This window comes from Camelus dromedarius, chromosome 11 (genome assembly GCF_036321535.1).
Source record: "Camelus dromedarius isolate mCamDro1 chromosome 11, mCamDro1.pat, whole genome shotgun sequence".
Classification (NCBI taxonomy): domain Eukaryota; kingdom Metazoa; phylum Chordata; class Mammalia; order Artiodactyla; family Camelidae; genus Camelus; species Camelus dromedarius.
Window position 1 is genome coordinate 10,047,140 of NC_087446.1, and position 11,996 is coordinate 10,059,135.

The window sequence follows — 11,996 nt, forward strand, 5'->3', positions numbered from 1 at the left end:
TGCTCCAGGTTGCCTTCCCCGGAAGTGACGCAAAGACCCGCCCCCAGGAAGTGACGGAAGAAGTCCCCTTGACCGGTGGGTAGGGCCGAGCTCTGCATCCCTCCACTCTCGCTGCAGGGAGGTAGGAGGGCCGTGGGGGGTGGCTCGAGGTGGTGTCGCGGCTGAGGCACTCTGCGGGCGCATTCTAGTGCGGGCCGGCGGCCGAGCGGGTGGAGGCCCCGGGCGGGGGGAACCTGCCATCCGAGGAGCCAGGGTCTCTGGTGGCGTCCAGTTCCCCACTTCCCTCTGTACACACGTCCCTTCTTTTTTAGTTCCCCCCAACACTCCTGCTCCCCTACCTCTTCGTTCCTCGAATTCTTGCGGCTCCTCTTTCCTGATCCTTTGACAACCCCTCTTTATCCTTACTGTCCCGTTAAAACACTATTTAAAAGAGTAATCTATAGAAGGGCTTTTCAGACCGCCGTGGGTTACATTGTTGACCCTCATTTAATACTTGGTCTATTTTGGGCATGTCACAGTTTACCTGAGCCTCAGGGTCCTCGGAGTCATAATATGAGCAGTAGTATTATAGAACCTTCCTCAGGGTTGATCTAGGACTACTGTAAGGTAAGACACCTGGCTCTTAGCAGGTGCTCTGTAAATTTTAGTTGCTCCCTCCCTTCATTCTGTTGTAATTACACCAATATTTTGATTTTTTGGTTGTTGATCCAGTTTTCCTGTCCTGGTTTGTGATTCCTTCTTCCCTTTGATTCTCATTCTTTGCTCACCTTTACTCCAGAAATCTTATATATTCCTGGCATTTTGCTTTTGGCTCTGTAACTCCAGCCCCCCAGTACGCCCACATACCTTTCCTTTTCTGGTGTGTTGACTTCCTGTTGTCTGTCCCCACTCTTTCTGCCTCTTCCTCTCACAGATGGCTCAGCGACTTCTCCTGAGGAGGTTCCTGGCCTCGGTAATCTCCAGGAAGCCTTCTCAGGGTCAGTGGGCCCCCCTCACCTCCAGGGCCCTGCAGACCCCACAGCACAGTCCTAGTAACCTGACAGTAACACCCAGCCAAGCCCGGTCAATAAACACCACAAGAGTCTGTACAACAACCTTTAACATCCAGGATGGACCTGACTTTCAAGACCGAGTTGTCAACAGTGAGACGCCAGTGGTTGTGGATTTCCATGCACAGTGAGTCCTGGGGGTCAGCTGAAAACTAGGGTGTCACTTGTTCAGGTGCCTGCTATGCCTCAGTACTACATTTGATGCTTTTCATACGTAGATACAAAGGTTGACAAGACCCAGTCCTTGCTCTCAAAGATTAAGCGTAGGCTGGTAGGAGACAGCTAGTAAATAGTCTTCAAAGCTCACTGTGATTAGTGCTGGGAGACACATATGTTCTGTATCTCACTGCCCAGATGGGTCAGAGTCATCTTCAGCTTGGACCAAAACAGGAAAAATATGACTGTACCATCATCTGGTTTGTTGTGTATACCAGTTCCCGGCCCTGCAGACAGTTGATTTTATTTTAACATCTTGCCACCCAAACTGAGAAGGGGTAGCAAAAGTTATCAGTGCTGCCACAGTGGTGCCCAAGCATGCAGGGGATGAGCAAGCGTTTCTTCACAGTGCTGTATGGGTTTGTTTTAGGGATTTTGTTGTTGTTGTTGTTTTGTTTTGTTTTGTTTTAGGGATATTTAAATGCCTGTGGCCTTCTGATTGTTGGCCTGGCCTTCTTCATTTCCAGACCTTTGGGGCCTGGCTAGACACCTGGTTCCAAAAATACTGGACAGAGCCCTCAGAATGAAGCATCCTGAAAGGAGGCAGTGCAGCCTGAGTTAGAAGTTAGAAGGCCTTCTGGGCAAACCACTGACAGATTCTTTTGTTTTCTTTCTTGTTCTTTCTCTGACTCACTGTGTTGCCTTGGCTGCCTGGGGCAGGCCGTATGATGTCCTTGTGCCTCCCTTTCTTCACTGATAGGAGATAAGTTCTTGCAGACTGGGTTTTGGGGTGTTGTGAGTTTATTAATTGAAATCTCTGAATGCAAAGGGTTTTAAAGGCTAAAATAAAATAGGAGTCACCAGGGGTTCGTGGAAGGTGGAGCTGTCCTGCCCTCCTGTCTGGTGAGCACACCAGAGAGGGCTTCCAAGATGAGTGATAAGTGGGGTGATGCCTCATCGTCTTCCCCAGCAAGGAAGCAGAGGGTGAGTGTATTCATTCAGTGCCAGGCACTGTCCTTAGTGCCACATATTTATGGATGACAGCCTAGACTCACCACCTAGAGGGGACACCTGTGTTCAGTGCAGTGATGACAGTTGACACAGGACTTGGGGAATCACAGAGTAACCGGTGGCTAAAAGAAGACACTTGGAACCCAAATTCAGCTGCAGTCCCAGCTTTGCTTCTTACTCTGTGACCTTGCTCAAGTCTCGTGACTTGTACGGGCCTCAGTTTCTTAGGAAGATGTTTGCTTTCCCTTTACAGAGCTGAGGGTTCTGTGTAGTAAAAGCTGTGGGGGTCCTAGAGCAGTGACGGGCATGTTGCAGACACTCCCTAGCCATTGGTTGCCACTCCCTTTAGTTCTGGTTTCATGAGGTGTTTGGAGTAACTCTGCAGCTTACGCAACACGTTTGTCCACGTTGCCTTAGTTGATTTCTCATCGCAGCTCTAAGATAGAGTCTCTCTTTCACATGAGGAAACTGAGGCTCCAGAGCACTTAGCTGGTTGGTGAGGAGCCTCTATTTGAACCCAAACCTTTTAACTTCAAATCCCATATTCATCTGTATGACAGTGTATTTCTTTTAGACATAGTGAAATAACATTTCTAACAGTCTTAGGATGAGGCCTGTGTTTAGAAGTCTAGGACCTGTGAAAATTCCCCAGTAGCAGAGTATCCTGACATTAACTAGCATGTCAGCATTCATTAATATTCAGACACTATAAGCAGAGGTAATGAGGGCAGAAGGTCCCTCAAAAGACACGGGGCAAGGGAAGGTCCTGGGAAACCATAGACTGATTGGTGAGGGCTTTTGTGACGAGATGCTTCTTTCTCCCTTTGCGAGGTGGTGTGGTCCCTGCAAGATCCTGGGGCCAAGGCTAGAGAAGGCGGTGGCCAAGCAGCATGGGAAGGTGGTGATGGCCAAGGTGGATATTGACGACCACACGGACCTCGCCATCGAGTATGAGGTACGGGTTGGCAGGGATTGGTACAGGACAGCTGGTGCGGGAAATGTCTTAGAGACCACCAGGGAGTTGGTAAGGGGGTGTCTTGATTTTTTCTAGAGATCTCAAGAATTCAGAGCTCTTTGCAAAAGTGACTCCATTGATCCTCTGAGTCACCTGTCTCTCTTCACCACCTTTAGGAAGTGGGATGTGCGACCCAAAACACCAGGTTGTTCTCTGAGTCTCAGGAAACTGATGCTTTCCTTCATTGGTGGATTCATCCATCCATTTGTGAGCCAGACATGCATGATTCTGGCACAGATAAGATGAGCTTGTCCCTGGCGGGGCAGGGTGGGGCGTAGAGGGGACAAGGATGTGTCACATTAGAGGGACCCTCTGGGCAGAGCCACAAAGGATGCACCAAGAAGACAGAAGGGTTGAGAGCACAGCAAACCCAAAGACATGAGGTGGTCTCCTGTGTTTGACTGGCTCGTGCGTTCCTTCAACGGACATGTATTCAGAGTTCCTTAAATGCCAGGGCTGTTACTTGGTGCTGCGGAGATGGCAGTGAACAAAACTGACAAAATCCCTGCCTTCATGGAGCCTACGTGCTAGTATTTTAGGTTGGGTGTCAACAAACTTCTTCTCCAAAGGTCAAGGTGGTACGTATTTGAGGCTTTGCAGAACATTGGTCTCTGGTGCACTCACCTGTCTCGTAGCACTAGAGCAGCCATAGACAGCACTTGAACAAATGGGCGTGGCTGTGGGCCAGTAAAACTTCATTTCTAGAAACAGGCAGCAGGTTGGGTTTGGCTTATGGGCTACAGTTCGCTGATCCCTGTTTTAGATAATAAGTGCTGTGGAAGAGGACAAATCTGGAAGACAGGTGGGAGTGCTGGGCACGGGGCTGGGGCAGTTTCATTTTTCAAAGGGTGGGCTAGGGAAGGTCTCGCTGAGAAGCTGACATCTGAGCAAAGATCTGGAGGGAGTAAGGAATGAACAATGCAGCTCCTTGGAAGAGCGATTCAGGCAGAGCAGACATCATGTGCAAAGGCCCTGAGGTCAGGGTCGCACACGTTTGCTCACAGAACATCAGTGCCTGTGTGCCTGAAGCAGAGCGCCCTGGAGGAGGAGGAGCAGGAGACGTGTGGGATGTGGGGCTTCTTCGTCTGGGCCTTGGAGATCACTGTAGCTGAAGAAAGGGGAGAGGTCCATTGTGGCTGGAAGGCCAGAGTGAAGGGTCAAGCAAGGAGTGAGAGGACAGGCAGCAGGGAAAGCCGACTGCGGCCACATTGGAAGGGGCCTGGATAGCCATGCTGAGGACAGCGTTATTACAGAGCTGAGGTCACACCTGGTGGCCTGTGAAACAAATCTAGCTCACTGACATGACTGGTCTGGCCCTCGAAGTGTCTTTTTAAAATGCTGAACCGGATGCTGATATTTAAAACTCAGAAGATTGCACGTGAAAATCCGGGTTTCTGGTTCTCTTAAAATAAATAAGATATCTGAATCTGACTAGGGTGAACCTTCACCCCGCCCTGGTAATAAGTGACTAAAAGAGGTGGCCTCTGTCTTTCTCCAAGTTTGGAAGTCCAGGCTCAACCCTCTCTAGGCCAGGTCAAACAGAGATGCCCATCCTGCAGCTGGTCCGCTTGGCAGGAAATGGGCTGAAGTGAGAACAGGCTGGCTGCCCTGGAGCTGGGCTGGGAGCACTTGCCCAAAGGAAACCAGGCTCCCTGACCAGAGGCCAAGGAGATCAGTGCTGGGCAGGCAGAGCCGCTGATGACGACTGCAGGCGGTTGAGGGGATATTACTGAAGTTAGACTGTCCATGGGACTGGTTGATGGGGGCTGCTCACGAGCTTAAGAGAAGGAATGAATCATTTGTTTTCTTTAAAAGCTCTTCCACTGATTGCTCAGTCAAGGGGGCACTTCTCTGACCATTTAGAGGCCGCTAGCTTTCACTGCTTGTCCATCCCTCCCCTAGAGGCCCGCAGCAGCTGTGGGAGTGAACATGTGGCTCCCTGGTGTGCTCTGAGAGCCGGAGCTGCTGGGCGTCCCCCAGGTGGCGAGCAGACTCCCTCCTGGCATCGCCTGATGCCACAGCTTCAGCCTCAGCCACTGGGCCTTGAGCAGACACGTCCTGAGCCCCTCTGTGTACCAGGAACTGTGGTGACCGTAAGGATGCAAGAGAGAATAACCCAGTTCCCCAGCTGTGGTCACACGAGGAGGGGTGGGGCGAGGATTTCCAAAACCACCCCTGCTGCATTCCAGGGAGCCTGCATTCCAGGTGACATAGGGCCAAGCTCCGAAGTCCTACGGTTAAGCCTGGAGTGTGTGTGGTGAGGGGGCAGGGTCCTCCTGTAGGATCTTCTCCATCTGTCCACTGTCCAGATAGTATACAGGTCATATGGAGAGACTTCAAGGCTGCGGGGCCCGGCCTCTGGGTTGGCCAAGCCCCGGCTGACATCTTCGCAGAGCTTAGGAAGCTCCGGCGGGGATTATTCCTGACCCCACCCCCACCCCTTCCCTTCCTTCTTCACACCTGTTCTTTTGGAAGAGAGCCTGCAGAAGTTTCAGCCAAGAGGTCCATGGTACCTTCTGGGACAGCTTCCTCCAAGGCCTGAAGTCCTTTCCCAAAAGGTGGATGCACTTGGAGAAACTGCCTTAAATTATATTCAGGGCATTAGGTGCTTCTCCCCAAGCTCTCCTGCCACCCCTGGTGCCCAGCACGCACCCTTGGGATGAGCCTCCTTCCTCACACACATTCCTTCCCCTCACACCACTCTTTATGCTCCAAACGACTGTCCACCCTAGAATTTCACTGTTTCCCAGAGGAGGGAAGGGAAAGTCACTCAGGGGATTGGGGTGCCCCCCAAACGCACACTTGCCTTGGCCCCATGGAGGGAAGAGTCTGCCCTCTCATCTTGGGTTCCCGCTGAGTGGCTGGGCGTTCCCTAGTCCTTCAGACCTTGAGGGGAAAGAGTGGATCAGGGTGTGGACCCTTGACCCTTAATACTTTGCTCTGGGGCTTCTGCTCCTGACCTCACACTCGGAGTTTTATCCTTTTCTTGTCTTACAGAGAATCCCCTTTAAAAAGCATTATAAAAACCACCAAAAAGCAATAATTTTACCATCCAAACAAATCACTGTGAACATTTGGGGTACCTTGTTTGGGTTTTTTACTTGAATTTTTTTAATGGTCCGTATCACTTTATAGACAGTTCATTGAATAGTATTTCAATATTATTGAAACGATGTGTAGCTGGGATGCACTGTACTACAGTCATTACCATATTCCCCCAATTTTGAAAGTCTTCTAAATCAGCCCTTTCAGACATGACTGTGACCTGGGATATAGTTAAAAAGTAGGTTTTGATTCAGTGGGTTCAGGAAGGGTCTGAGATTCTTTATTTCTGTCAAGTTTTCAGGTGATGCCACTGGTGGGAGTCCAGGACCAAACATCAAGGAGCGAAAGTTCTGACTCTCTGGGCTGGCCTTCTAGGGGAGGTGCTGCTCGCTCTTTTTTTTTTTTTTTTTTTTTTAATGTTTTAATTTTTAGGAGGAGGGTAACTGGTTTAGTCACTTATTTCTTAATGGAGGTGCTGGGGATTGAACCCAGGACCTCATGCATGCTAGGCAAGCACTCTACCACTGAGCTGCACCCACCAGCAGAGGTGCTACTCTCTTTAGAGCCCCTCTCACCGGCCATCTCAGCACAGGCTGCCTGTCAGCAAGTGGGTTCACTCTTGGAGGTGAACATTTTATGGGTTTGGACAAAAGTGTAACGACATGTATCCACCATTACAGTATCGTACAGAATAGTTTGCCCATCCTCAAAATCCCCTGTGCGCCGCCGCTTCCTCCCTCCTCCCCCTGGACTCCTGGCAACCACTGATCTTCTTAGTGTCTCCGTAATTCTGCCGTCTCCAGAATCATATAGTTGGATTTGGTTTTTTCAGTAATAGTTTCTCCAAGGATCGTCCTGTATCCAAAAGCTCTACAAAGCATTTGGCCTTTCTCATTTGAAGCATGAAGTCCTTTTAATGCTTCCTGACATGTCCTTCCTTGCCCTGCTGGGACTCAGTATTTATCTCCAGTTCCTTGCTCTTGGGCAGAGGTACAGCGTAGTTTGATGTCATGACAGTGAAGTCAAACAGATCTTGTTTCAAATCCCAGTTCTACCACTTAATCATTCACCCTCTGAGCCTCAGTCTTCTCATCTCTAAAATGAGCCCACCTGGAGGTGGGGATGTATGAGAGAGCACATGCAAATGGCCTGTATTCTCCCTGACACTTAAAAAGCACCAGTATGTGGCAGCTGGGGTGACAGTGACCTTTTCCTTTGTGTTAGTGCTGCAGTTAGCCAAGGGGGAGGTCACCAGTCTCCTGTGACACCGAGTGCTGTGCCTGCCCCTTGGTAGATCCTTAGCAGTTCACAAATGGAGGAAATGGGGGTGAGATGGGATATAGTTACTGAGTTCAGTGGCAGTGTGGGCGGGTGGGCAGCAGGTTGGTGAGAAGAGAACGAACACACACACACACACTCACACCCCTGGAGCTCAGCACATCTCCGGCCCCTCTGTTCCCTCAGTGGCGCCAGAGTTGAGAGGCAAGCTGAATTCTTGCTCCACCTCAGCCCCCTTACACTTACATCGCTGTTCCAGAAGGACGTGCCAGGGACCTGTGCACTTCCATTTAAGGCAGTGTTTACAAGCACCAGCCCCTCCTGATTTGTGAGCCAAACTCAGGATCAGTAAAGCCACATCCTCCTCCTTGTGGGGGAGGAAAGTGCAATCACAGCCCAGGTATCCCTGCGGTGTCCTGGGAGAGCCAGCTTCTGGCAAACCCATGGCTGTGTGTGTGTGTGTGTGTGTGTGTGTGTGTGTGTGTGTGTGTCTAGGCTCAAACTTCAAAGAACACCCTTGATCGGTAGTGACTAGACTTTGATTGACATCCAGCTCTTATTTCAGCACAGGAGAGCATGGCGTCCACTAAGTGCGAAGTTAACAGTTGCTGCGTGAGCCTTGTGCCTGGATTGAGAGTTGCCAGATGTGAGGCCGCTGCCTCCACCGCCCACTAGAGGGCGCAAAAGACAAAGCAGCCCAGGCCACGGTTGGGCCTGGAGACCAGGCGGCCACGTACTGGGCCCTTGCACTTCATGCCACCACCCATGCCAGGGTCAGGAATGACAAGGACAGGAGCCAGTGATGGGGCCACGAGCAGGGACACACGTGGTCAGTCCACCACCAGGTGGGTCTGCCTACACACTGCCTCTGGGCAGTGTGTCAGCTGCCACCCACAGCAGCCCCAGGACAGTCCTTGAAGGGGCCTGAAGGCACTAACCTCTTACCTGCTGTGTTTGTCCCCAAAGCCCATTAGGAGAGGGGTACACCGTGAGTGGCAGTGGCATCTGAGACGTGAGAGAGGTCAGGCCTGTGCTTCTGTTTTGTAACCCATATGTATAATTCGAACATTTTAAATCTTAAATCTGGCTTCCCAGGATGAGTCAGGGGCAGGACATCTCTCAGGATGTGTGAAGACCTGGTATGTTTGTGGAAATTGCTGTTGTTACTTTGTAGTTAACTGGTGTGTAAGAAAAAAGTCTGTGCTTATCTTGTTCTGTTTATATGGTTTTTTTCAAATGCCCCCGAGTGCCAGGCGGGGAGCCCAGGCAGCAGAAAATGCGATGTCAGAGCAGGTCTGGGGCTTCATTTACATGCCGTGTAATCTCTACATGTCCCCTGAGGGAGCTTGAGAAAATGCTTCACAGGCCAAGAATGTCCGACGGCCCTAATAAATCAGCGTCATGTTGCACAGGCTGAGCCCCTCCTCCCACCCTGCCCGGGCCGAGTCCGTTTATTTCTGGGCCCTGTTCACCAGGAGCCCCAGTGGGGCCTTGGGTCCGACTTCCGTGATGTGCCCTCTGTAGCCTGTTTGCTGGGCACTCACTATGTGCCAGGCGCTGTGCTGAGACCCTGCGTAGATCATCTCACTCGGCACCCATGCCCTCTAATATTAAGTCCCCGTGGTATCTCCATTTGCTGATGAGAACACCGAGACTTGGCGTAATGAAGTGGCTTGCCCAGAGCGGCCCAAGATTGGGTCATTCGGCCCCAGAATTTTGACCACTTAGCTTTAAATACGAATCTTTAATCCTCGTTCTAAACCCTCACAATAGAGACTGTCATCCCCATCTCACAGAACGGGGCACCGAGGCTCCGAAGGTGGTGTGACCCGGCCCAGGCCCCCAGCTAGTGGGCGACAGGGTCAGGATTCAGACTCCCATCTCCCAGTCCCCACTGTGGCAGGCCGCCCCCCAGGGAGGCTCTCTTAGCCCCTCAGCTCCTCCCCACCCCCAGCCCTGGCCTGCAGCTGCATGGGTTATTTTCATCTCTCCTGTCATTCCAGCCAAACCACTGGGACAGTGAGTCAGTCATGCGGTTGGGGGAGGAAGGGTACTGCTGGGAGCCCACAATGGAAAAGTTTCTCCAGTGGGTGGGCCTTCAGGCCCTGCTGTACCCCTGCCCGAAGAGAAGGGGCCCCACCCATGGCTTTGGGCAATCACTGCCCTGCAGAAGCCACCAGCTCCTCAAAGGCTTGGGATGAATGGTCACCTCCAAGTGACTCAGCCACCTTTGTCCCCTCCACCTAGGTGTCAGCGGTGCCCACCGTGCTGGCCATCAAGAATGGGGACGTGGTGGACAAGTTTGTGGGCATCAAGGATGAAGACCAGCTAGAGGCCTTCCTAAAGAAGCTGATTGGCTGACAAGCAGGGAAGCATCCTGACTGCCCTTGACCGCCTGGGCCCCATGGTCCTGGGGGGACCCCGATAGAACTCACAGCCCTTCTGTGCCATCCCTTTCTGCCTCCTCCCTTCTGTCTGGCCCCATGGGCCTGTGCTTTGGAGACCAGGCCACCAAACATGGGAGCCACACGTGCTCCCAACCCAGCTGACTGCGAGGGTGGCTGCCCGAGGAGTGGTTCTGCTGCTGAGCTGGGACAGCCGTCTTCCCACCCGCTCTCTTTGCTCCTCCTAGGGCTTGTCACCCATCTCCCAGGATGCTTGGACAGAACCCTGGGGCCAGCCCGCGGTGACAGCTTAGTCCTTGTCCCCCGGTCCCTTGTAATCTGAACCCCGGTGCCTGGCTCATCTGCCTCCTACATCTTTCTTTCCTGCTGCTGTTTTGTAAAAAGAAAAAGAAGGAAAAAAGAAACCCAAACAAGTGAGAGTAATATGTAATTCTCTCATTTTTTGTAGGTCTGTAATAAAGAACTTTATGTGATCCCTTCTACCTCCCGTGGTGAAGAACAGACCCTGGGCCCTGCACCTAATTACCCTGTATCCACCTTCACCCCCCCACCCCGCAAAGAGCCACGTCCCCCTTTCCTCCCAGGCACAAGGGCAGCAGACATGTTTTGGGCTGGGGGCATCCTCACACCCTTGACTCTGGAAGGCCCAAGACCCTACCCTCCCTCACCTTTAGCTGGCCCTTTGGTTCTCTGAGCAGGAGGCTTCACTGTGAAAAAAACTGGACCAATAAAACTAGGGCTTGTGCTGTGGACAGCTTCCGTTCTGTCTGGGCTCTGGGAGCACTTGTGACCACTTCCCAGGCTGGGCTGCTGTCCCTGTTTCCTCCTCTGACTCTGCCACCCTCTTGCCCTTGACCAGCCCTTCCAGTTACTAATACTGTTGTCAGTGGTGGCCCAAGTTCTGGGGACGCCTTTATGTACAAGTAAGGCAGAGGGGTGTTTGTTGTCCCCATTATGCAGATGAGTACACTGAGGTTCACAGGGCACAGAGCCCAGGGTTCTGCCCAGACGTGGTTGCCTCTGAAGCCTGGGCTCTTCACAGCTGATCCTCTTCATCCTCTGGGGCTGCCTCCTCTAACTGGTGCTCACTCCTGCAGGAGACCTGGACCGCTTCCCCACTCCCAACCCTGAGGGAGCTTGGCTGTCCTTCCTGGGTGTACACAGGAACTCCGCAGCCTCAGGGCCAAGCTCTCTGCCCTGTCCTGTTCCCAGCCCCTCCGGCCCACAGAGGAGGGTGCCAGGCGAACCAGGCTTGCCAGCCAGGAAAGCCCACCCCTTCTCCCTAATGTGGCCAAGTTGCCCTTTGGCTTGCTTGCCCAGCTGGGGTGCCTGCTTCCTGGGAGCTGTGGGGCTTAAATAGCAGGGGTGTCCCAACACCCTTCCCCTTGGCCCTGGGGTGCTGGGTGCGCTTTTCTCAGTGGCTCGCCTGTTCCTACTGGAACTGCCGGACTTAACTCCGGGGACTTGAAGGGTCGGCCCCAGGACTTAGCTCTGGGGACTTGAGGGGGTCGGCCCCAGGACTGTCTTGGGAAGGCTGCTGTGATTGATGCAAGAGGGTGGGGTTGTCTCTGAAGCAGGGCCTGTGGCCTCTGGAAAGCCGCAGGCCTGCGATCTGTCAAAGGCATGTGGAAGGGAAATAAACCAGCAACTGGCATTCATGGGGAAAGGCCCAGAGCTGTATGTTAGATGACTCAGAGCAGCAGTGCTCAGAGGGCGCTTCCTGGGCGCCAGGCGCTGTGCTAAGCACCTCTCCACAGCAGCCTCCCAAGGCCGGCGTTACCATCTTCGCTCACTTTTACACAAGACTCACTCAGGAAGGTGGGGGACCTTGTCCGAGATCGTGAAGCCCACAGGCACTGGGGCTGGCCCCTGCACTTCCCCCATCGTCTTATAAAATGTAGTGGATGCGCCTAAATCCCGCAACAGGCTGCCAAGGCAGGTGGTGTCAGATCATTTTACAGAAGAGGCGCTGATGCAGAGTTGAGTAACTCAAAGACACCCAGCAAGGCAGGGTTGGGGCCAGAATTCAGAGCCGGG

The 11,996-nt window shown here is 52.5% G+C and overlaps 1 protein-coding gene across 3 annotated transcripts; it reads left to right on the forward strand.

Moving 5' to 3' along the window:
- The first annotated feature begins 12 nt into the window (after nt 1-12).
- Nucleotides 13-10,711, forward strand: TXN2 (thioredoxin 2). 3 transcript variants are annotated; one of them, XM_064491487.1, is made up of 4 exons: nt 13-121; nt 914-1,176; nt 3,048-3,171; nt 9,802-10,711. In XM_064491487.1, exons 2-4 carry the CDS (start codon nt 914-916, stop codon nt 9,913-9,915), a joined length of 501 nt encoding a protein of 166 aa, XP_064347557.1. In that variant the 5' UTR covers nt 13-121; the 3' UTR covers nt 9,916-10,711. The 3 variants fall into 3 exon arrangements, with proteins under 3 accessions (XP_064347557.1, XP_064347558.1, XP_031319059.1); XM_064491488.1 differs by lacking the exon at nt 9,802-10,711 and adding an exon at nt 6,571-6,645; XM_031463199.2 differs by having other exon boundaries at nt 53-75.
- Nucleotides 10,712-11,996: the final 1,285 nt, after the last annotated feature.

What these genes read in the sequence shown, in the direction of transcription:
- TXN2 (XM_064491487.1), top strand. Translation starts at nt 914, where the DNA reads ATGGCTCAGCGACTTCTCCTGAGGAGGTTCCTGGCCTCGGTAATCTCC. An exon ending in GTTGTGGATTTCCATGCACA is followed by an intron (nt 1,177 to 3,047) that starts GTGAGTCCTGGG and finishes TCCCTTTGCGAG; the next exon opens with GTGGTGTGGTCCCTGCAAGA. An exon ending in ACCTCGCCATCGAGTATGAG is followed by an intron (nt 3,172 to 9,801) that starts GTACGGGTTGGC and finishes CCCTCCACCTAG; the next exon opens with GTGTCAGCGGTGCCCACCGT.